Below are 25,918 nucleotides of genomic sequence, written 5' to 3'. Positions count from 1 at the left end.
CACACATAAGGAGGACAGAACAGTTTGTATGAACGATTCCAGCAACAACATGACCAGTGTTTTTTTTTAAAACTGGACATCCTGGTCCTTGAACAAATTGGCATATGATCATCTGAATTCAGCCAATCATACCACAAACATGCAGTTTTAGATGATTACAAATAATTGTAGGTGTGCCCAAGCTGTTTTGAACACAAAAAGAAGTGCACAATAGGTTAGTATGTTCTAGATAATACTATAGGTGACTTAGTATAAAATGGAGGCTCACCATGGGGGTTTGTGCTATAAATAGGCACAACCCTATTGTAAGCTTGTCAGATGATGACAATACGTTTGGTGGGTATACTGCTGCAGGTATGTATCCTTGGTGAAGAGAAGCCCAGTCTCTCAAGGAATTGTAATAGAAGACGGTCGTCCTGACTTTGGCGCAAAAAACACCGGTGCGAATGGATTGTACAGCAACAATTATTCTTTATTGTATAATGTATAAAGATTACAGGATAAGACGTGTTTAGGGGCACTTCCGTCCCCTACATCCGGATGTACAATCCGCTCACACCGGTGCTCTTTGCACCAAAGTCAGGACGACCGTCTTCCAAAATTTTTCACAGTGGCCAATTACATTTTCAACAGAGAGCAGCCTGCGGTCAGCCATCATGAAAGATCATGCCTTATACTAATCTGCCTGTGCTCCTGTGGCGATCCCAGCCTCTCTGTGTTGGCATCACTGGCATTATTTTTTTGTTTGTTTTTATAAAGAGCTATTTCTAAATACGATTGGTATTTATATTCTCTAAAAAAAGACCTTCTTTGGCTAGTTTCACACTAGCGGCAGGGGTCTCCGTCAGGCTGTTTAGGCGGATGAACAGCCTGTCGGATCCGTCCTGCCGGTACTTCACGTGTGCCCCCAGACTGCTGCGCCGTCCCCATTGTCTATAGTCCCGGCGGTGGCGCGGCGAGAGGCAGCTGGACTATAAATACTGCATGCAGTCCCCTGCCGCTAATGTAAAAGTACCCTTTTACAATATTTAAAATTATTGTAGCACCACCTAGTCCCTGTCCTCCCTATGTTACATCCACCTTAGGGCTGATTCACACTACTGTGATCAGCCCGGGAAATAAGGACCATGTGTTGGCTGCATCTCTTGAACTGGCCACGGCTCCCCTAACCCGAGCTAACTGCATCATAGAGATTTATGGTCCAGTCAGTCCCTATCTGCAGGACTAATATACTGTATTCATGTGCTACCTACTGTTTGTAAAGCCTGAGCAAATGATGACGGATACATGGCACCCACAGGAAAGCTTTGGTTTCTTTATTTTGCTGATCGTCAGGGTCCCAGCAGTCAGAACCCCCAAAATCAAATAGTGATGGCATATCCAATGGTTAGGAGCGGAACAGCTCCTTCATTACAGTACCTGACCCAGCAATGTACACTCAATTTTCTCCTTTTTTTTTTTTTTCACTTGTATCCTGCAATCTTGGTAACTAAGCTTAATAACTAAAGAACAAACATATTTATTTGTATGCTTTTTTTTATTATTTTTGCACTGAAAAGTTACAATTTACATAAAGAATAGCACAAAAAGAATCTAGCCTTTTTGTTTAGTGATACAAACAGTAATAAGAATATATCAGTCATTTCACATGTATTTTCTACAGCTAAATTTTTTCTACAAAACAATAAAGGCTCAGATTATGAACAGTGCTAATTCTGATGTCAGTAGGTCACGTCTAAGATTCATTACTGTTGCTGCCTGGGATAGCCTGGCTTCTGTTAGAGTATTTATTTAGTACATTAAATTTGTTGTCAGGTGTACAGAAGGCACTAACACAACCGCATCGGAGAACATCTGTGTAAGTGTAGACTCTGCGTGTTCCATTAGCGCAAAGAAGCTGGACACTCTTCTTGCCTACTTCAAGTTCTGAGCAGCATGAACATGTGTGCATCATGCTCTTGGTAGCCATAGAGAACCTATGGAATGAACAAAACAAAAAATGACTTTTCAAAAATCCATACCAATAGAGATAAGTAATTTGTAAGCAAGAATCTCTTGTAGTGCAGTAGCAGCCTATAAAGTAAGTTATTTCCCTATATTTTAAAAATGTTAAGTTCGCCTTGGAATAATGACTCTACTAGTGACTGTTTTGTTTTTGTTTTAAATGTTATTTGCATTTATTCATGCATATAAAATAAATTTGTAATCAATTATTACTGTTTAATAAATAAAAACATACTAATGTCTATATTTGTAAAATATCCTGAAAAACCTCAATAAAAATCATTTTGAAAGAAAAAGCTATGAAAAGGCAATGATTGGGAAGGTACTGTTCCTTCCCAATTATTGCCTGCTTGTGAGAGGAGGTGAGAGCTGCATTTACATCTTCTGATTGATTGCACCATAGACTGCAATAGAATACTATTGCTGTCTATGGGATTTTCATAGGCTGCCCGTCAGGCTATGCCTCAGACTCTGCTCTGCAGGCAGATTGCTATGACAGGCCTGGAAGCCTTCACAAAGACCCAGGCTGTCAAAGCAACCGATTGAGCCCGGCGATTATTCTGTGCGGGTACCCTCCCTCTGCCTAAATTCACAGATGCCAGGGTCACTATTGATAGTGTCATTTGACGGGTTAAGTGACCCGGATCTGAGTTATCTGCCAGCAAAAGTCAGTTGTCTTACAAAACCAACCCTCGCTGTATATGGAGTCGTGAGCCCGATCCATACTTCCCCTTATCGCTTATAACATACAGATAAATCATATAGCATTAAGGGGTTAAAGAAATTTGCGATAGGTAAATACTTACACAGAAGTTCCCATGCAGGGGCCTCCACAGAATGTGAGCTCTACTGTTGCCACACAGTCATCTTCTTGCAGGACAGTAATATTTGTACGAACACCACAGTCTTCTGGAACCCTTGATGATTTGGTGACTGATGCTCCTTGAGTAGTGCTAGTAACATTTGATCCTGGAGGAACTGTGCTTGAAAATGATCCTGGAGGAACTGTGCTTGAACCTGATCCTGGAGGAACTGTGCTCGAACCTGATCCTGGAGGAAGAGTGCTCAAACCTGATCCTGGAGGAAGAGTGCTTAAGTCTGATCCTGGAGGAAGAGTGCTTAAGTCTGATCCTGGAGGAACTGTGCTTGAACCTGATCCTGGAGGAACTGTGCTTGAACCTGATCCTGGAGGAAGAGTGCTCAAACCTGATCCTGGAGGAAGAGTGCTTAAGTCTGATCCTGGAGGAAGAGTGCTTAAGTCTGATCCTGGAGGAAGAGTGCTTAAGTCTGATCCTGGAGGAAGAGTGCTTAAGTCTGATCCTGGAGGAACTGTGCTTGAACCTGATCCTGGAGGAACTGTGCTTGAACCTGATTCTGGAGGAACTGTGCTTAAGTCTGATCCTGGAGGAAGAGTGCTTAAGTCTGATCCTGGAATAGCTGTAGTTAAGACTGTTAAAAAAAAGTATACATTGGTAAAACAATACCTGTCAATCATGTTGATTTTTACATTTTACACTGATGGATTTAGTGGCTTACTAGTGATTATCCCCCCCCCCCCCCCGCACACCTTTCCCATAAACCATGGAACAGCTTAATTTGCTAACATTGAGGATACCCTGCACCTAATAGGCATAGTGATTACATCAACCCTTCCAAATGCCCCTTGGCAGCCACATAACGCAGTCTGCCTCTATGCGATGTACTCTGTTAGATGGACCCCCACCTGTATTATTCTTGGTTATGTTCCTCATAAATAGTGTTATAGACGCATTTCTATAGTTATTGCTTCATGTTTATATGAATGTCCAAAAAAAGCTTTATAATACCATTATCTTGCCGAGGTTGACATGTTCTACAGCAACCATCTTCATCATATGTTATTGAGTTCTAAAATACAAAAATTTTACTTTTTAAGAGAAACATTTTTACAGAAACTGATATATGGAAATTTACTTGCATATTAAGTACCATCTGCCTTTAATTTCTACAATCCAAATACTGACTCACATTGAAGTTAGATACCCTATCATGTTAATGTTATTGCATTTGACAAAACTTTTGATTTGTCATTAATGTTTTCAAATAATCTGTAGTTCTCTTGTGAAAATCATTGACCCTGATATGGATCTTTTGGCACCCAACCTGTGTAGCGGACAAACATTTGTACTAAAAGGTATGCACATTCATTCAGCAACATAACAGATCAATCTTTTGCATGCTGGGTGTTAAAAGATCCATAGAGTATCACTCTTCTACTGAGAGAATGCATTATTCCAACATTTCTCGTAAGGTTTTTTGGCAGCTCTTCTAAACTTTTAATATGATTACAAAAACCTATATAAAACCAAAAGTAAACTATCAAATAATTTTGGACTCTATAATTTTGTTAACCTACCAGGTCACATCTGCTGATGTCTAACTCCTGGCAAACCTTCTTCACTCTGGTAAGGACGGGCTGACCATTTTCTTCATTACATTCGTAGTAGCTGCATTTACTATTTGCATTACGGTACTTCTCCCCAACCTGAAGTACAAATAAAAGATATTTTGTTAAGAATTCAAGTGTATATATATATATATATATATATATATATATATATATATATATATTAGACATCTCGTGACAGCATACCATGAAATTAAATGCTTTGTTTTTCCACCAAACATCTTGAGATACTGTATCTTGAGTCAAGAGGAAGTGGTAAGGAAGAACACGTCTTTTTTAAACAGGGCAAAAAAATTCTTACTGGCCTTAATTACTTTTTAAATTTCTGCATAGAGAGGTAATGGGGCTGAAGTATTTTACCATTTTCAGTTGCATATTCAGACTTTCTTCTACAAAGTACTTGAGCAACACCAGCTATGAGCTGCCATACTTCAGAGTGGTAAGATATATTGCTCTGAGTGGGCATACATACACAGTTATGCCAGTTGGCAGCAATGTCACAATTGGCAGATGATAAAAAGCTGTGTAGAAATTGTTTGAAAATTATTGTTGGTTACCTCAATGTAAACATCAGTGCTGTTATCGCCCTTCATAGCACATTGTTTTGCCACACATTCTCCGCAACACTGTCCACTCTTCATTTTGTACTCATAGCCCTAGTGTACAATAAAGGACAACTTAATGATTGATAATTAACTTTAAGGTATTTGGTTGAATATACAAATGCTGTGGGAGATGAGGCTTCATAAGTAAAAATAAATAAAAAACTCAAGGTCGAAAAGCATATGAAATGTAAAGATACTGAAATTCATAGAATGAATCATTTTTACAGCTAATGAGTGAAGTTAATAATACTGTGCAATGGCTTAGACAATTCTACTCTCTGATTGTTAAGGACTACAGAATATGCTGGAGCTATATAAATAAAAATGATGATTATTATTATTATTATGAGCTTATATGTTGCTATTTCAGTATGTTATGCAAATTACGATTGAACATGGTCTGAAATGACTTCAAATTTTGCCAGCCAGGTAAAACCAGACATCTTTTTAAGTTCCAATCACATATTGAATTGGCGACACCCTATTCTGTGCTGTAAACTATGAATGTGATTTGTCACATTCCCAGGCAAATAACAATTTAAATATTCCTAGCATTATATATTTAAAGGGGTTGTCAGAGTTCAGAGCCATAATTTCACCCAGGCAGCCCCCCTGAATTGAGCATCAGAGCAGTTCATGCTCCAATGCTCTTCCTTGCCCTGCGCAGGATTGCGCAGGGCAAGTTTTTTTTATTTACAATAACACACTGCTGGGCGGAAGTTTCCAGCCAGCAGTGTGTTCGGTCACTTTACCGGCTCTAATGGGCAGGTTTTAGGGCTTCCCTCGCCATTTTACAGGTTAGGGCAGCGCTAAAGACGCCCATCAGTACTGGTGGAGTCACCGGGCTCACTGCCAGGTGGAAGCCTTTGCCTGGCAGCCTGAAGGAGAGCCCGGTAAGTCACTGGAACTCTACAAAATGACTTTGCCCTGTGCGATTCAGCGCAGGGCAAAGGAGAGCACTGGAGCATGAACTTCTCCAATGCTCTTGTCAGGGGGTCTGCCTGGGTAAATTTCTGGGTATGTCTGGGTTCAGCTCTGAACCCGGACAACCCTTTTAAGTTTCAAAGGAGTTTCCCTATCTATGCGTAGCTCCCTACAAGACATTACTCAATAAATAAGGCTATAGCCAAAGTAATGTAAATGACAGGGAAAAATGAAGAATTCTTACAGGACTGCAAGTAGTGTCACAAACAATAGGTGAACATTTTATAGCATAGAATCCTGAATCACTGTCCATCTCTTGAGAACATTCACATTTTTGGCATGCATCTTTTGGCTGTGGAATGATAGATCCTCTCTGGGGGGGGGGGGGAGAGAAAAAAAGCATTATAGTTAATATTTTCAATGACACTAGCATAATTGTGTACATTTACAGTATCAATAAGCATTTGTGCCATCATATCATGCAATCAGTTGCATTATAAACTTGGTGCAACTTCTTAGACCTATTGGATACATTTCTCAAATGTCTCTTCTTTATCCCAGCTAATGGCTGGCGTACAGATGAACTAATGTTGTGCACTAAAATTCTGTGAATTTACAAATCCTCTTAGCCATGTCCCTTTTCTAGACATTTTTGAAACAGTTGAAGTAAATGTTATGATGTTCTTTGAGGCAAACTTTTGTTGCTTGTTGCTTAATATGTCTTTCCAATGGCTTTGTAAGCTGTTTTCCTCTTTTGATAAAATTATGTTTCCCAAACAGCATTTAAAATACCTATAGTAATAACTGATTATTATATTACATAACTATCCTTTTGCAATTAAATTGGAAGAATACAGAAAAGAGATGCAACTAACAGATTCACTTAAGCTGTAGGTTAAAAATAAAAATGCTTTGTTAAAAAAATTACATCAACTGGTGCCTTCCTTTTCATCTTTTCAGCTGCAGATACACAAATCTCCAGGTCCTCTTCTGCCATACAAGATGGCCTCACCACACCATTTATCAGGACTTTCAGATTCATACTGTGCACTTGGTAGAGCAAGATACTTGCTGCTGCCCTTGGATTGGCCAACATTGTTCAAGTGCTGGCCAATCCAAAAGCAGAGCTGGACAAATAGGAAGTCTTGGGGTACCAAATGAACATCTGATGCATTAGGTAGTCTAAGAAGCATTGTGGTCATCTTGGATGGCAGAAGAGAAACCTGGGAATTTGCTGCAGTTTAAAAGATTAAAAGGAGGTCACTAGGTAAGTGTCCAATTCATTAATGTGATTTTTTTTTTGTCTTCAACCAGAGGGTCGCTTAAACGTGGCAGATATTTTAGTGTTGAAGGGGTTGTCGCATCTCAGACATTAATGGCATATCACTAGAATATGCCATCAATGTTAGGTAAGTGCAGGTCCTACCCCTGGGACCCAACACCTATCTCCAGAACAGGGCCCTTGAAGTGAAGAAAAGCTCACTACACAAGCACTACCACCAGAGGCAGATTGGCCCTAGACCTTACAGGGAAATTTCCCGGTGGGCCGATGCCCAGGAGGCCACCTGAGCCCTCCTTATGGCCAGCCAGGGGAAGTTTTTTGGGGATGTATTTTGTGCTGCTAGCAGTATTTTGTGATGGACTGTGGTATTTGGTATTGCTAGCCCTGCCTTCCATCAATTTGGACCCGACTACAAAATGGGGCCGATTTTAGTATTTTTTCCAAGGCCACTTTAAGTTCCCAGTCCACCCCTGACTACCACCCTTCATTCTCCATTATGGGAATTCTGAATATAGTCAAGCACTGGCTAAGATATTTCCAGCAGTACCATAGAGGTGAACCAAGAGGTGAGCATGCACTTGCTCAGCTATTTTTTAGAACTCCCATAGAAATTAATAGAGAAAGCTGCACATGCGCATTGTGCTCCCCTTCACTTTAGGGGCTCTGTCCAGAAGAGAGGGGCAGGTCTCAGAGGTATAGATCACATATACTAACAATATGCTATCAAAGTCTGGGATGGGCCAAACCCTTTAAATTGGAAAGATACATAAAGGTATTTTTTTTTTTCATAGTATGGATTTCAAGACATTTTACCTGATATACATCAGTTCCATGTACACAGACAGAATCAGGAACTGAAAAATTGAAAAAAAGAAGGGTTGTGATTTACTTCTCATAAAAAAAATCTGAGATTATATAATACATGGTGTAACATACAGTGTGTCATTTTGATATTTGATTAATTTCTGCTGTAATAATTTTAATAATAAAGTTTCTATTAAACTAATTCAGTTGTAAATATATCATACTAAAAGAAAACAGGACAACATTCATATACATACCACATGTAATATTAACACAACAGGCACCAGGTGGCAGGAAAGAAACGACTTTGTAGCCAGATCCACATTTTGGCATTAGACATACGCATTCACCACAAGCTGCAAAGCAAATAGATGAACTTAGTGATTAATTTCTCTGTGTAAAGAAATCATTCAAAAAAATGTTTAAATATTTAAAATATTAAATTTATTTATATTTTTTATAGTATTAAAATATTGTGAGCACCCCATGTCACCAGTATTGAAACTATAATTGTGGCAAAATAGACCAGAAAGACAGATGTGCTCTAGACTAAGCGTTTGTATGGGGTATCAGGGAAACTAGTAGGCCCAATGAGTGTTCGGCTATTAGCTATCTAATGTGCTAAAGGTGGCCATACACATTGAACAGCAGTTAGTTGACAGTTGAACAGTAGTAGAACAAACAATGATCTGGTAAATGCTTGTTTCGCAGATGCAGCCCAGTGGCGGATCCAGGGGGGGGGCAACTGCCCCCCCCCCCCCCCCGAGCTGGCGGCGGGCGGCTGGCCACAGGGAGATGAGCGCTTCCACTGTGCATGCGCTCATCTCCAGTCATCTGTATCGCCGTCCTCAGGACAGTGATACAGATGCCTGCCTGTGCTGCAGTAGGGGAGGGAGAGGCGTGTCCCTTTCCCTTCCTCTGATAGGCTTCCTCTCAGAGGCCGGCGCAGGCAGCGCGATGACGTTATCGCGCCGCCTGAGCCATACAGCGTGGGACACAGGCCAGAAGAGGCCTGCATCGCATCACTGACATGGAGGTAAGTATGTGTTTTTTTTGTTTGTTTTTTATTATATACAATACTTTTACTGGCGGGGGCTGTTATTACTGGTAAAGGGGGGGCTGTTATTACTGGCAAAGGGGAGGCTGTTATTACTGGCAAAGGGGGGGGCTGTTATTACTGGCAAAGGGGGGGCTACTATTACTGGCAAAGGGGGGGCTGTTATTACTGGCAAAGGGGGGGCTGTTATTACTGGCAAAGGGGGGCTGTTATTACTGGCAAAGGGGGGGCTGTTATTACTGGCAAAGGGGGGGCTGTTATTACTGACGGGGGCTGTTATTACTGGCAAAGGGGGGGCTGTTATTACTGACGGGGGCTGTTATTACTGGCAAAGGGGGGCTGTTATTACTGGCAAAGGGGGGCTGTTATTACTGGCGGGGGCTGTTGTTCCTGGCAAAGGGGGGGCTGTTATTACTGGCAAAGGGGGGCTGTTATTACTGATGGGGGCTGTTATTACTGGCAAAGGGGGGGCTGTTATTGCTGGCAGGGGCTGTTATTACTGGCAAAGGGGGCTGTTATTACTGGGGGCTGTTATTACTGGCACAGAGGGGCTGTTATTACTGGGGGCTGTTAATACTGGGGGCTGTTATTACTGGGGGCTGTTATTACTGGCACAGGGGGGCTGTTATTACTGGGGGCTGCTATTACTGGCACAGGGGGGCTGCTATTACTGGCATAGGGGCTATTATTACTGGCACATGGGGGGGCTGTTAATACTGGCATATGATTGAGGGCACTATAGGGGCATCTACTGAGGCCACAAAGAAGGGGTATTTTATATGGGCTCTCTGTACAGTACAATTTTATACTGGGACACATGGTGGGTACTATGGGGAAGGGGGGAGAGGAGTACTATGGGGCCATCTACGGGGGGCACTAAGAAGGGGTATTTAATACTTGCAAATTATGGGTGACACTGAGGGCATCTACTGGAGCATTTTATACTGGTACATTATGGGGGGCACTAGGAGGAAGGAGGGTGTGGAGCACTATGGGGTCATTTACTAGAGGCACTATATAGGGGTATTTTATACTGGCATATTATGGAGGCACTATGGGGACATTAGCTCAAATGGGGCATTACAAGGGGGTATTTTTTGCACTGTCACATTATAAGGAGAATTATTACTACTGGGGGGGGCATTATGGTGGGCTTTATTACTTCCTCATGGTATGACCCCCTAGTAGCAGCACCAGCCTCTCCCTGCTCTGCTATCCCTCTGCCCCTTCTCTAAATCCTTATTATGAAATTTTTCTCACTAGAATAAAACGCATCATCAGCTCCACCGAGCCCCCGGCCAAAGTGTGGTAGTGGCGTCCGAGATGGCCAAGCCAAGTAACTGTAAGTTTTCATGTGAAATATGTTTGTTATACACATATAGCGTACACTGTGCAACAAAATATACAGTATACCGCTACACTGTGGCGTCTGCTCTATAAGCACCATTGTTTTGTGGCGGCGGACAGAAAATAATCTGAAAGTGCCCCTCCCGAGACCAGGCTCTGGATCCGCCACTGATGCAGCCATACACATTTTAGTCCGTATTGTCTGTTACAGTTATTCATACTGCCCATACACGTTCAAGGAAACCAGACGATAAGATCTTTTGGAGAAACTTCTTTCAAAGAAAGATATTTTGTGAACAAAATATCTTTCTTTGAACAAAAGAGCTTTCATTCAACCAACTTCTTTTGTCTGATGTTTGAATGGAAATTCTTTTGTTTGGCCAACTTCTTTTGAAACTATAATAGTCTATTATCGGTTGGCTAAAATGATTGTTTGTTGTTAAATTTCACCACATGAAGTTTCGTTTTGGTTGAAATCATACATTTTGATCAACTTTAGACCTAACCTTACTCCTCCATCAACTCTTTATTAAACAGATATCTAGCAGCAAACACTTTTCTTAGTTTATATTTGCACATCCAGCATATTCAGTGATGTGCCAGATGAATATAAACAATCCCAGCATGGGATCAGTTATGCCTTCAGTTTCTTCAGTTTCCCTCTGGTGTTCTCTGCACAATTCTAGAGGGGAACTGAGCAGGATTGCCAGATGTATGCGAAACTGGCCTTAATTTTGTGGACTGAAAAATATGCTAATTTGCCATTGGTTTTTTTTGTTTTTGTTTTTAATGCCCTCGTTGTGGGATAAAACTGTATATTATTTGTATTATTGCTTTTATTTTTTTTATGCTTTACTACTTTTAACCACAATAATAAACTCTGACACCCATAACTTTCTTATACTGCCATCTACAAAGCTGTGTTGGGCCCTTTTTTGGAGTATGAGCTGTAGTTATTATTGATACCATTTTGGAGTGCATATGACTTTTTGATCACTTTTTCCTTAATTCATTATCTGGGCAAGCTGACCAAAAACAGCATATTGATCCCCCCCCATTACAGTGTTTACCAGGCAGCATAAATACTTCTATATTTCAATAGTTTGGACATTTTCAGACACAGCAATACCAATTATGATTTTTTTTTTATTATTTTCATATGTAAAATTGGGAAAGGGGGTATTAAAATTTTTAATGCTTTAGTTTTTTCATATTTTCAAAAATATTATTTTTAAACTTTTTTCTACTTTCATTTTAGTACTCCAGGGGACTTGGACAGTTGATCACTTGTTTCCTTATACCATAGATGCAATAGTTTACTATCATTGATAATTTTCAAAGATTTTTACCTTCGGTGTTAGGGGCTGTTCACATGTCCTTTTTGCTGTACGTCAGAAGGATGCGCTTAGACCCACAATAATAAACGTACACAACATGTATACAACTTATTTTTAAAATAAAAATTTGAAGACATTAAAGGAAATCTGTCACCAGGATAATCGCTATTGAAGTAAAGCCTTAGCCTTTTAGCACTTAGTACCTTATTTCAAGATTTGCCTTTGTTTCAGCAAGAGATGTTTTCTATCTTCTAAAAATCCAGTTTATTTGGTATGCAAATGAGCCAGTAAGGTGCCCAGAGGGGTGTTATTCTTGCAGGAAGGAGTCCAGGCACGCCTCCTGCCACAATGTGTCCACCCACCCCTCCTACATCACATTCAAGCCATAACTCCACCCCCTTTTCACTGCTATATTACATTTAAATCTTGTGCCTGTGTACTGCCTGTCCCACTGAGGGCATCAGCCTCCACTCTACAACTGGGCATGCGCCGAACCCAGTGACGTAAGTGATGCACTCCTCCTCTTTTTCTTTCAAGCACAGGCTGAATACATGACTGGGCTTGGCGCATGAGCAGTTGTAAAGTGGAGTCTGATGCCCTCAGTGGGACAAGCAGTGCGCAGCCTGTGTTTTGCACTGCCATGCACAAGATTTAAAATTGATACAGCAGGGATAAGGGGGCAGAGTTATGCTTTGAATATGATGTAGTAGGGGATGGGTGGATACATTGTTGGCAGAGGGTGGGCTTGGGCACTAGCAGGAGGCTTGCCTGGGCTCCTTCCTGCAAGAATAACGACCCTCTGGGCACCTAACTGGCTAATTTGCCTACAAAATAAATAAAAAATTCAGACGACAGAAAACATCTATTACTGAAACAAAAGCACATCTGGAAATAAGGTACTAAGTGCTATTAGGCTATGGCTTTATTTCAATAGCAATTATCCGGGTGACAGATTTCTGAAAAAAATGGATACGTTTAACGGATGGAAACATGTTGTCTTACTAGCGTTAAATTCTAAGAGCAGCATCATGGAATATTACTACGACAAACATTTTGAAGATTTTTTTATGTCTATTTTTCATTGCTAACAGACTTGAAACGTATTCAATATCACTGCACTTACTGTTAGCAGTTGAGGGTGCTGTAGAACTGAATAAGGTTGTTAATGATACAGCGGTTGATCCAGTTGTGGATGACACGTTGGTAGATGTCGATATAAATGGTGATGAACTTGATAGAGTTGATGTAGTCACGGATGTTGATTTAACAGAGTATGTTGTTGAAGATATAGGGGTTGTAGATGTTGAAGTTGATGTAGGAGTTGTGAACTTTGATCCTGTTGTGCCAGGTGTTGTTGGTCCACCAGGTGTTGTTGATCCAATAGGTGTTGTTGATCCACTAGTTGTTGTTGTGGGGCAATCCGCACCAAATCTTTCCAGTTGGCAGCCCCTGCTACATTTTGCAGAGTATTCACAACCACTCTTATCAGCTATTTTATAGATGGTCTCACCTATTTAAATATTAAATATAACAATCAAACATTAGTAAGAAATGAAAAAATTTGCATTGCCAGTAAATGCATTGCCAAATGGTAAAAAAATAAAATTAAAATAAATATATATATATATATATATATATATATATATACATATCAATGTGATCAACCAAAAGCTGTCATGCATATATAAACAAATAATATTTGTCAACATCCAGCTGCAGGTCTAATTACGGATACTGTATAAGGTGTAGCCGTAGGCAAAGCTAAACTTATTGTACAGTAAACAATTAAAACAATTATAAGCAGACATCTCAGCTGAAAGATGTGTCTACGTGGAGATCAGAAATACCTCTTAAATCTGCAGTTTAATAAAAATGATGGCTTGCAAAGTAGAAAATGTTTATTGTTTGGTGAATTGAAAACAAAAAACCACAGAAACATTTTTGGGAGTATATTTTTTTGTTCACCACTTTTTAAAAGTTTATCCGATCTAATCTAAATTATAATCATGTGCAAATGTAACTTAAATTGTCACATTAAAAAATAAACTGTTCAAAAAGCAAGCTGCCTTTAAACAATTGTGATGCAACTAAACATTTCCACTTCAAAAATATTTCCAAAATCTGCCCCTTTTGTTACTGTACAAAAACAAACACTCATTGTTATTCTGATTCATTCTTGTCTTCATCACTGTAACGTTAAATCTCCATTCACACATCCGCAATTGTTTACCTATTCATTTCTATGGGGCCGCACGGTGTGTGGCCCGGATCCGGAATAGCGGACCTGCACTTCCGGGTCCACAATTCCGATCCCGAAAAAAAAATAGAACATGTCCTATTCTATTAGTAACGGCGATGTGCGGTCCGCAAAATGCGGAACGCACATTGCCGGTTTCCGTGTTTTGCGGATCCGCAAAACACACACGGATGTGTGAATGGACCATTACTCTCCCCACTCCAATCTATCCTAAATGCAGAAGACAGGCTCATCTTTCTGTTTAGCTGCTACTCCGATGTCTTTACCTTGTGCCTTTTACTACACTGGTTGAACATCACTCTTACCCACAAAACTCTCCATAGTACTGGCACTCTCTACCACTCTACCTGTGCTCTGTTCTGTCAATGATCAAAGATTAAATTCCTCCATAACTGGAACTTGCCAGTCTCATCTCCAAGAATTTTCTTGAGCTACACCAGTTCTCTAGATGCACTCCCCCAGAAATACAGTTTACAGCTTTAAAGAGGTTGTCAAACGAAAAATATTCTGTAGTTTTCAAACCAGATGCTGAATTTAAATACTTTTTAAATTGCATGTAATGAAAAATTTAGTAGATCCACTGAGTTGTTTAATAAAATGTATCTGTATGACACCATCTTCTCTTTTTTCTATTTCTACCTCACTGAGGTGGACACACTTGCTCAGTTTCATCCTTCAACTTCCTCCTAAGCTGTAATAGGGATAGAGCAGCAGCAGAAAAGACACACTTCCTGAGTTGAAGAAGAATAGACACCCTTCCTGAACCGCCAGCTTGATATAAATGTAGCAGAGTAATTGGAATTATGATTGGGAGATTCTTTGGATCCATGTGAGTTAAACGACTGGTTTTTGCTTTGGTATAACAAGATTGTCATGTATATGTCAATATATGGTGTTAAGACTGGTTTTGATTTTTTTTTACATTAGTCATGGGATAACCCCTTTAAAGGGGTTGTCCGAGTTATGAAAAACTAAATATAGCACTGAAAACTGATATATAACCGAGGTAAGCAAGTTTTATGCAAAAATATATTTTTCCTTATTTCCCTAGTTCTTTTCTGGCCCTTTGTTTACATGCAATAAAAACAATCTGTGCCCCTCCCCCTGCTCTGCAAAGGGAGTGAATACAAAAGCTGCCCTGAGTGACATGTCTGCCTGCTGGGTGACTCTGCACTCTGCAGCATGTTGTATGTGTAGGACTACAAGTTCTAGCTGTATAATAAGGGAGTGGATACAAAAGCTGCCCTGAGTGCTGGGAGACTCTGCAGCATGTTGTATGTGTAGGACTACATGTCCCACCTGTAAAATGACACTGCTAATACACACAGGATCTTCCCCCTACCTTCTTGTGTAATGTTCTCTCTAGTATGTTAGCTCCAGTGCCCAGAATTGTCTCCTCACTGCCTGCAGAGCTGTGCAGCTGAAGGGGTTAAGAATCCTAGCAGAGAGTAAACGGCAGTGAAGGGGGCGTGGCTAGCACAATGACGTCTCGTTTACAGGCTTGTAAACGACCTTTATCAGAGCAGGGAGAGAAGCTGACATCACAGGTCATGTGACCCTCAGTGAAATCTGAGAAACCAGCCACTGGAGATAAAGTAAGTTAATTGGAAAGCTGTTACATTTGCCCAGTTAGGAACATAGAAGGAACAAAAAATAACTTGGATAACCCCTTTAAGTGTAACCTAAATCATATATATTTAGGGTAACCTATTATATTACTTATTCTAATTGTTCTCTGTAAACCAGTGATGAGTGTCAGGGGCAATATTCAAATTCACGATATTTCGCGAATATTTCGGCAAATATTCTTCATATATTAGCGAATTCGAGAATTTGTGATATCCAATAATTATTTTCATGAATGTGAAAATCGGCAATCGGAAAACCTGCGATAAAAATTTGCAATACAAAAATTTGCGATCCACACTACTCCTAAAGTGAAAGATGTTGCAGTATTCTGATTGGCCCACAAGCAAGAAGCAGTGAGGGATCATGGGTACCGATGAAAACAATCGAGAATATTTGCGATTACGAAGATATAGCACTATATTCTAGATATTCGCGAATTCTCGAAGTGGCGATATTTGCGATTAGAATATTTGCGATCAAAACTACTGTAGACTCCTTATATTATTCTTCAGAACCGTATACCTTCATTAAATAGTACCCCTAACACTCCATGCACTCAAATGTGCCTCATATCTGTACATACACAGATACTGAATGTTGATTGACTTATGCTGATTTATATGTACTACCCTAGACAACTCTCTGATAGCAAAGTTAATTCCCAACACCAAAAGCTTTAGGTACTCCTTGAAAACACATCTTTTATGAGTGGCCTATCACATTCCTTAATCTAACTCTTCTCCATTCACCTCCTTAGACATATTTTCTTGCAACAGAACCAACCATACACCATGCACTCAAAAACTTTACAGAAATTGGCTGTTCCTTGACTTGTGCAGCTTAATGCTTCCCTACAGAGACGTAATAGGATGTTAAAGTGGCACCGGAAATAAAAAAAAGTTAAAGTGGCCCCATGTTGTAAGCTGTTTCAAATTGACAAAAGGGAGAACAGAAGTAGAAGGGGCAGTGAAATCATAGCGCAGTACAAGATACGGCTCCTGCAGCACTAAATACTGCCTCAGCAGAATCAAATAGAACAGTGCAGCACATAATACTGCTGCCCTTGCTGCAATCTTCTACTGTGTCAACGTACTAAAGAGAGTGCATTAGATTATGTATCTGGCTGGCGGATATGATTAGGGCTCGAGAAGCCCCTGGGCATTGGCAAACTGGGAAATTTCCCTGTAGAGTCTATGGCTCAAGCTCAGCAATTTAGTTACTGTAAGATGATTAGACCACTGCTTGAAAAAGACATACTTAAGACTTTGGTCACCATATTTCCTCAGAAACTGTGAGGTATGGCAAGTAGGATAATCTACACCTTGTTTGTATAGTTATTTTGTTTATTAAACTGCAATGTCTGATTTTGTCTGCAAATGTACCCTCTGATTGTAAAGTTCTCAAAAATAGTTTAGCAGTATGTAAAAAATAAAATTGCACTATAATATTAAAATAAGTAGTAAAAGTAGTAGTAGAAGCAATAGAAGAATAACTGACTACAAACTTCATACCATACTTACCAGGTGAGAAAAGTGAGTTATTTACTTGACAGAAACAAATTGGTGGTGTGCTCATTGTTGAGATTGATGTGGATGTTGGCGACGTCTGAGAATAGATTGTGCTAGTTCCTGATGTAATCTTTGTGCTACTAGAAGATAAAACACTTGTAGATAAAGGAGTAGTATAAGAAGTAGATGACACTGATGATGTAGTAAAAGATGAAGTAGATGTTGGTGAAGTTGTTGTTCCAGAAGTAGAAGTAAACGTATAAGGGGTATGAGATGTAACAGTTGTTAATGTTGTAGATTGAGATGTTGAACTTGTAGGAGGTGATGAGGATGGTGATGATGAGAAGGTTGATTTTGTAGTAGTCGTAGTTCCACTTGTTGAAATAGTTAAATAAGAAGATGACGTTGGGATTGTCTTAGTTGTGCTTAATGTTGATGTGGTTGAACTAGAGGTGGCTGTACTGCTTGTGGATGTAAAAGAAACAAAGGTGGATGTGGGGGTTGACCTCGTTGAGGTTGATGGTGAAGTGGTTGTGGTTTGGCTTGTTGGTGTAGTAGAATGAGAGGTTGATGTTGGGGTTGTCTTGGTTGTGCTTATAGTTGAAATGGGGCTGGTTGTTTTCTCACTTATAGTTGTAGAATGATAATATGGTGATGTAGATGTTTTAGTTGAGATAGAGGTGGTTGGTGTTTCACTTGTAGATTCGGTAAGTGCTGTTGTTTCACCACAGACTTTAGAACAGCATAGTACCCTAATACTATAATAGTCACATACTGGTGCATCGATTCCTTCCTGTCTGGCCAGTAGGCAAGCAATAGCAGTGTCCCTGTTACACTGTGATACTGAATTTTTCTTCTTGATGCTCAAGTCTGATCTTACGTTACACTCAATTTCACTGGCCATTTGCTGTGTTGAACATATTCCATAACCAACGACCTTTAGTAGCTCTGAGCTATCAACATCTTTACCAGACTGGAAGATTGTGGGTAAATCGGCTTCCTCGCTTGAAAAGTCTTTAAAAACCTTGTTTATTATTTCATTTAAGAATCCTTTATCTGTTTTGCTGACTTTTTCTTGAGAATCACTTCTTCCAGAGTTACCGTTTTGGTTTTCTTCGCTTGAAGAACTTTTGAAAATTCTTTTGATGAATTCATTGAAATATCCTTTACTGGGCTTGCTGTCATTCTGTTTAGAATCTTTTCTTCCTGAGTTACGGCTATGGTCTTCTTCACTTGAGGAGCCCTTGAAAAGCTTTTTCAGCACTTCATTGAAGTATCCTTTATTGGGAGGTGTAACTTTTTCCTTAGAACCCTTTGCAGAGCTGCTATCTTTTTTATTGGGGGAGCCCTTAGAGGGTTGACGAGGCTCTTCACTGGAATCACTTCCTGATAAACTTTCTCCTTCTTTAACAGACTTTGTTGGTGTATCGTTACCTTCCATAAATGATGACCAATAGCATTTCATGGAATATGCGTATGGACAAGTTGTTGAAGAAGTAGTTGAAACACTGGTTGATGAATGAGTGGGCGGTGTTGATGAAACTGTCGTTCCACTTGTACTCCTACTTGTAGAAACAGGGGTAGATGTGGGGGTTGACCTCGTTGAGGTTGATGGTGAAGTAGTTGTGGTTTTGCTTGTTGTTGTAGTAGAATAAGAGGTTGATATTGGGGTTGTCTTGGTTGTGCTTATAGTTGAAATGGGGCTGGTTGTTCTCTCACTTGTAGTTGTAGAATCATAATATGGTGGTGTAGATGTTTTAGTTGAGATAGAGGTGGTTGGTGTAGAAACAGAGGTAGATGTGGGGGTTGACCTTATTGAGGTTGATGGTGAAGTGGTTGTGGTTTGGCTTGTTGGTGTAGTAGAATGAGAGGTTGATGTTGGGGTTGTCTTGGTTGTGCTTATAGTTGAAATGGGGCTGGTTGTTTTCTCACTTATAGTTGTAGAATGATAATATGGTGGTGTAGATGTTTTAGTTGAGATAGAGGTGGTTGGTGTTTCACTTGTAGATTCGGTATAAACTCTTGTTTCACCACAGACTTTAGAACAGCATAGTACCCTAATACTATAATAGTCACATACTGGTGCATCAATTCCTTCCTGTCTGGCCAGTAGGCAAGCAATAGCAGTGTCCCTGTTACACTGTGATACTGAATTTTTATTCTTGATGCTCAAGTCTGATCTTACGTTACACTCAATTTCACTGGCCATTTGCTGTGTTGAACATATTCCATAACCAACGACCTTTAGTAGCTCTGAGCTATCGACATCTTTACCAGACTGGAAGATTGTGGGTAAATCGGCTTCCTCGCTTGAAAAGTCTTTAAAAACCTTGTTGATTATTTCATTTAAGAATCCTTTATCTGTTTTGCTGACTTTTTCTTGAGAATCACTTCTTCCAGAGTTGCCGTTTTGGTTTTCTTCGCTTGAAGAACTTTTGAAAATTCTTTTGATGAATTCATTGAAATATCCTTTACTGGGCTTGCTGTCATTCTGTTTAGAATCTTTTCTTCCTGAGTTACGGCTTTGGTCTTCTTCACTTGAGGAGCCCTTGAAAAGCTTTTTCAGCACTTCATTGAAGTATCCTTTATTGGGAGGTGTAACTTTTTCCTTAGAACCCTTTGCAGAGCTGCTATCTTTTTTATTGGGGGAGCCCTTAGAGGGTTGACGCGGCTCTTCACTGGAATCACTACCTGATAAACTTTCTCCTTCTTTAACAGACTTTGTTGGTGTATCGTTACCTTCCATAAATGATGACCAATAGCATTTCATGGAATATGCGTATGGACAAGTTGTTGAAGAAGTAGTTGAAACACTGGTTGATGAATGAGTGGGCGGTGTTGATGAAACTGTCGTTCCACTTGTACTCCTACTTGTAGAAACAGGGGTAGATGTGGGGGTTGACCTCGTTGAGGTTGATGGTGAAGTAGTTGTGGTTTTGCTTGTTGTTGTAGTAGAATAAGAGGTTGATATTGGGGTTGTCTTGGTTGTGCTTATAGTTGAAATGGGGCTGGTTGTTCTCTCACTTGTAGTTGTAGAATCATAATATGGTGGTGTAGATGTTTTAGTTGAGATAGAGGTGGTTGGTGTAGAAACAGAGGTAGATGTGGGGGTTGACCTTATTGAGGTTGATGGTGAAGTGGTTGTGGTTTGGCTTGTTGGTGTAGTAGAATGAGAGGTTGATGTTGGGGTTGTCTTGGTTGTGCTTATAGTTGAAATGGGGCTGGTTGTTTTCTCACTTATAGTTGTAGAATGATAATATGGTGATGTAGATGTTTTAGTTGAGATAGAGGTGGTTGGTGTTTCACTTGTAGATTCGGTAAGTGCTGTTGTTTCACCACAGACTTTAGAACAGCATAGTACCCTAATACTATAATAGTTACATACTGGTGCATCGATTCCTTCCTGTCTGGCCAGTAGGCAAGCAATAGCAGTGTCCCTGTTACACTGTGATACAGAATTTTTCTTCTTGATGCTCAAGTCTGATCTTACGTTACACTCAATTTCACTGGCCATTTGCTGTGTTGAACATATTCCATAACCAACGACCTTTAGTAGCTCTGAGCTATCAACATCTTTACCAGACTGGAAGATTGTGGGTAAATCGGCTTCCTCGCTTGAAAAGTCTTTAAAAACCTTGTTGATTATTTCATTTAAGAATCCTTTATCTGTTTTGCTGACTTTTTCTTGAGAATCACTTCTTCCAGAGTTACCGTTTTGGTTTTCTTCGCTTGAAGAACTTTTGAAAATTCTTTTGATGAATTCATTGAAATATCCTTTACTGGGCTTGCTGTCATTCTGTTTAGAATCTTTTCTTCCTGAGTTACGGCTTTGGTCTTCTTCACTTGAGGAGCCCTTGAAAAGCTTTTTCAGCACTTCATTGAAGTATCCTTTATTGGGAGGTGTAACTTTTTCCTTAGAACCCTTTGCAGAGCTGCTATCTTTTTTATTGGGGGAGCCCTTAGAGGGTTGACGAGGCTCTTCACTGGAATCACTTCCTGATAAACTTTCTCCTTCTTTAACAGACTTTGTTGGTGTATCGTTACCTTCCATAAATGATGACCAATAGCATTTCATGGAATATGCGTATGGACAAGTTGTTGAAGAAGTAGTTGAAACACTGGTTGATGAATGAGTGGGCGGTGTTGATGAAACTGTCGTTCCACTTGTACTCCTACTTGTAGAAACAGGGGTAGATGTGGGGGTTGACCTCGTTGAGGTTGATGGTGAAGTAGTTGTGGTTTTGCTTGTTGTTGTAGTAGAATAAGAGGTTGATATTGGGGTTGTCTTGGTTGTGCTTATAGTTGAAATGGGGCTGGTTGTTCTCTCACTTGTAGTTGTAGAATCATAATATGGTGGTGTAGATGTTTTAGTTGAGATAGAGGTGGTTGGTGTAGAAACAGAGGTAGATGTGGGGGTTGACCTTATTGAGGTTGATGGTGAAGTGGTTGTGGTTTGGCTTGTTGGTGTAGTAGAATGAGAGGTTGATGTTGGGGTTGTCTTGGTTGTGCTTATAGTTGAAATGGGGCTGGTTGTTTTCTCACTTATAGTTGTAGAATGATAATATGGTGATGTAGATGTTTTAGTTGAGATAGAGGTGGTTGGTGTTTCACTTGTAGATTCGGTAAGTGCTGTTGTTTCACCACAGACTTTAGAACAGCATAGTACCCTAATACTATAATAGTCACATACTGGTGCATCGATTCCTTCCTGTCTGGCCAGTAGGCAAGCAATAGCAGTGTCCCTGTTACACTGTGATACTGAATTTTTCTTCTTGATGCTCAAGTCTGATCTTACGTTACACTCAATTTCACTGGCCATTTGCTGTGTTGAACATATTCCATAACCAACGACCTTTAGTAGCTCTGAGCTATCAACATCTTTACCAGACTGGAAGATTGTGGGTAAATCGGCTTCCTCGCTTGAAAAGTCTTTAAAAACCTTGTTTATTATTTCATTTAAGAATCCTTTATCTGTTTTGCTGACTTTTTCTTGAGAATCACTTCTTCCAGAGTTACCGTTTTGGTTTTCTTCGCTTGAAGAACTTTTGAAAATTCTTTTGATGAATTCATTGAAATATCCTTTACTGGGCTTGCTGTCATTCTGTTTAGAATCTTTTCTTCCTGAGTTACGGCTATGGTCTTCTTCACTTGAGGAGCCCTTGAAAAGCTTTTTCAGCACTTCATTGAAGTATCCTTTATTGGGAGGTGTAACTTTTTCCTTAGAACCCTTTGCAGAGGTGCTATCTTTTTTATTGGGGGAGCCCTTAGAGGGTTGACGAGGCTCTTCACTGGAATCACTTCCTGATACACTTTCTCCTTCTTTAACAGACTTTGTTGGTGTATCGTTACCTTCCATAAATGATGACCAATAGCATTTCATGGAATATGCGTATGGACAAGTTGTTGAAGAAGTAGTTGAAACACTGGTTGATGAATGAGTGGGCGGTGTTGATGAAACTGTCGTTCCACTTGTACTCCTACTTGTAGAAACAGGGGTAGATGTGGGGGTTGACCTCGTTGAGGTTGATGGTGAAGTAGTTGTGGTTTTGCTTGTTGTTGTAGTAGAATAAGAGGTTGATATTGGGGTTGTCTTGGTTGTGCTTATAGTTGAAATGGGGCTGGTTGTTCTCTCACTTGTAGTTGTAGAATCATAATATGGTGGTGTAGATGTTTTAGTTGAGATAGAGGTGGTTGGTGTAGAAACAGAGGTAGATGTGGGGGTTGACCTTATTGAGGTTGATGGTGAAGTGGTTGTGGTTTGGCTTGTTGGTGTAGTAGAATAAGAGGTTGATATTGGGGTTGTCTTGGTTGTGCTTATAGTTGAAATGGGGCTGGTTGTTCTCTCACTTGTAGTTGTAGAATCATAATATGGTGGTGTAGATGTTTTAGTTGAGATAGAGGTGGTTGGTGTAGAAACAGAGGTAGATGTGGGGGTTGACCTTATTGAGGTTGATGGTGAAGTGGTTGTGGTTTGGCTTGTTGGTGTAGTAGAATGAGAGGTTGATGTTGGGGTTGTCTTGGTTGTGCTTATAGTTGAAATGGGGCTGGTTGTTTTCTCACTTATAGTTGTAGAATGATAATATGGTGGTGTAGATGTTTTAGTTGAGATAGAGGTGGTTGGTGTTTCACTTGTAGATTCGGTATAAACTCTTGTTTCACCACAGACTTTAGAACAGCATAGTACCCTAATACTATAATAGTCACATACTGGTGCATCAATTCCTTCCTGTCTGGCCAGTAGGCAAGCAATAGCAGTGTCCCTGTTACACTGTGATACTGAATTTTTATTCTTGATGCTCAAGTCTGATCTTACGTTACACTCAATTTCACTGGCCATTTGCTGTGTTGAACATATTCCATAACCAACGACCTTTAGTAGCTCTGAGCTATCGACATCTTTACCAGACTGGAAGATTGTGGGTAAATCGGCTTCCTCGCTTAAAAAGTCTTTAAAAACCTTGTTGATTATTTCATTTAAGAATCCTTTATCTGTTTTGCTGACTTTTTCTTGAGAATCACTTCTTCCAGAGTTGCCGTTTTGGTTTTCTTCGCTTGAAGAACTTTTGAAAATTCTTTTGATGAATTCATTGAAATATCCTTTACTGGGCTTGCTGTCATTCTGTTTAGAATCTTTTCTTCCTGAGTTACGGCTTTGGTCTTCTTCACTTGAGGAGCCCTTGAAAAGCTTTTTCAGCACTTCATTGAAGTATCCTTTATTGGGAGGTGTAACTTTTTCCTTAGAACCCTTTGCAGAGGTGCTATCTTTTTTATTGGGGGAGCCCTTAGAGGGTTGACGCGGCTCTTCACTGGAATCACTACCTGATAAACTTTCTCCTTCTTTAACAGACTTTGTTGGTGTATCGTTACCTTCCATAAATGATGACCAATAGCATTTCATGGAATATGCGTATGGACAAGTTGTTGAAGAAGTAGTTGAAACACTGGTTGATGAATGAGTGGGCGGTGTTGATGAAACTGTCGTTCCACTTGTACTCCTACTTGTAGAAACAGGGGTAGATGTGGGGGTTGACCTCGTTGAGGTTGATGGTGAAGTAGTTGTGGTTTTGCTTGTTGTTGTAGTAGAATAAGAGGTTGATATTGGGGTTGTCTTGGTTGTGCTTATAGTTGAAATGGGGCTGGTTGTTCTCTCACTTGTAGTTGTAGAATCATAATATGGTGGTGTAGATGTTTTAGTTGAGATAGAGGTGGTTGGTGTAGAAACAGAGGTAGATGTGGGGGTTGACCTTATTGAGGTTGATGGTGAAGTGGTTGTGGTTTGGCTTGTTGGTGTAGTAGAATAAGAGGTTGATATTGGGGTTGTCTTGGTTGTGCTTATAGTTGAAATGGGGCTGGTTGTTCTCTCACTTGTAGTTGTAGAATCATAATATGGTGGTGTAGATGTTTTAGTTGAGATAGAGGTGGTTGGTGTTTCACTTGTAGATTCGGTAAGTGCTGTTGTTTCACCACAGACTTTAGAACAGCATAGTACCCTAATACTATAATAGTTACATACTGGTGCATCGATTCCTTCCTGTCTGGCCAGTAGGCAAGCAATAGCAGTGTCCCTGTTACACTGTGATACTGAATTTTTCTTCTTGATGCTCAAGTCTGATCTTACGTTACACTCAATTTCACTGGCCATTTGCTGTGTTGAACATATTCCATAACCAACGACCTTTAGTAGCTCTGAGCTATCAACATCTTTACCAGACTGGAAGATTGTGGGTAAATCGGCTTCCTCGCTTGAAAAGTCTTTAAAAACCTTGTTGATTATTTCATTTAAGAATCCTTTATCTGTTTTGCTGACTTTTTCTTGAGAATCACTTCTTCCAGAGTTACCGTTTTGGTTTTCTTCGCTTGAAGAACTTTTGAAAATTCTTTTGATGAATTCATTGAAATATCCTTTACTGGGCTTGCTGTCATTCTGTTTAGAATCTTTTCTTCCTGAGTTACGGCTATGGTCTTCTTCACTTGAGGAGCCCTTGAAAAGCTTTTTCAGCACTTCATTGAAGTATCCTTTATTGGGAGGTGTAACTTTTTCCTTAGAACCCTTTGCAGAGCTGCTATCTTTTTTATTGGGGGAGCCCTTAGAGGGTTGACGAGGCTCTTCACTGGAATCACTTCCTGATAAACTTTCTCCTTCTTTAACAGACTTTGTTGGTGTATCGTTACCTTCCATAAATGATGACCAATAGCATTTCATGGAATATGCGTATGGACAAGTGGTTGAAGAAGTAGTTGAAACACTGGTTGATGAATGAGTGGGCGGTGTTGATGAAACTGTCGTTCCACTTGTACTCCTACTTGTAGAAACAGGGGTAGATGTGGGGGTTGACCTCGTTGAGGTTGATGGTGAAGTAGTTGTGGTTTTGCTTGTTGTTGTAGTAGAATAAGAGGTTGATATTGGGGTTGTCTTGGTTGTGCTTATAGTTGAAATGGGGCTGGTTGTTCTCTCACTTGTAGTTGTAGAATCATAATATGGTGGTGTAGATGTTTTAGTTGAGATAGAGGTGGTTGGTGTAGAAACAGAGGTAGATGTGGGGGTTGACCTTATTGAGGTTGATGGTGAAGTGGTTGTGGTTTGGCTTGTTGGTGTAGTAGAATGAGAGGTTGATGTTGGGGTTGTCTTGGTTGTGCTTATAGTTGAAATGGGGCTGGTTGTTTTCTCACTTATAGTTGTAGAATGATAATATGGTGATGTAGATGTTTTAGTTGAGA

The 25,918-nt window shown here is 40.0% G+C and overlaps 1 protein-coding gene across 1 annotated transcript; it reads right to left on the bottom strand.

Annotated features, from left to right (window-relative positions):
• Positions 1–1,735: 1,735 nt before the first annotated feature.
• On the bottom strand, positions 1,736–24,074 carry LOC122920022 (mucin-5AC-like). The gene is made up of 11 exons (XM_044269232.1): positions 17,213–24,074; positions 12,930–13,316; positions 8,323–8,421; positions 6,992–7,213; positions 6,597–6,730; positions 6,224–6,352; positions 5,008–5,106; positions 4,400–4,528; positions 3,831–3,891; positions 2,811–3,453; positions 1,736–1,976 (listed from the first exon to the last, which is right to left on the bottom strand). The coding sequence occupies exons 1-11, from the start codon at positions 24,072–24,074 to the stop codon at positions 1,736–1,738; spliced, it is 9,006 nt and encodes a 3,001-aa protein (XP_044125167.1).
• Positions 24,075–25,918: the final 1,844 nt, after the last annotated feature.

The sequence above is a fragment of the Bufo gargarizans genome, chromosome 10, assembly GCF_014858855.1.
Source record: "Bufo gargarizans isolate SCDJY-AF-19 chromosome 10, ASM1485885v1, whole genome shotgun sequence".
NCBI classification, from domain to species: Eukaryota; Metazoa; Chordata; class Amphibia; order Anura; family Bufonidae; genus Bufo; species Bufo gargarizans.
This window is presented reverse-complemented; position numbering and strand designations above follow the sequence as displayed.

What these genes read in the sequence shown, in the direction of transcription:
- LOC122920022 (XM_044269232.1), bottom strand. Translation starts at nt 24,074, where the DNA reads ATGGAAGGTAACGATACACCAACAAAGTCTGTTAAAGAAGGAGAAAGT. An exon ending in TTGTGTTAATATTACATGTG is followed by an intron (nt 7,214 to 8,322) that starts GTATGTATATGA and finishes TTTAAACTGCAG; the next exon opens with CAAATTCCCAGGTTTCTCTT. An exon ending in GCACTGATGTTTACATTGAG is followed by an intron (nt 4,529 to 5,007) that starts GTAACCAACAAT and finishes TTTGTACTTCAG; the next exon opens with GTTGGGGAGAAGTACCGTAA.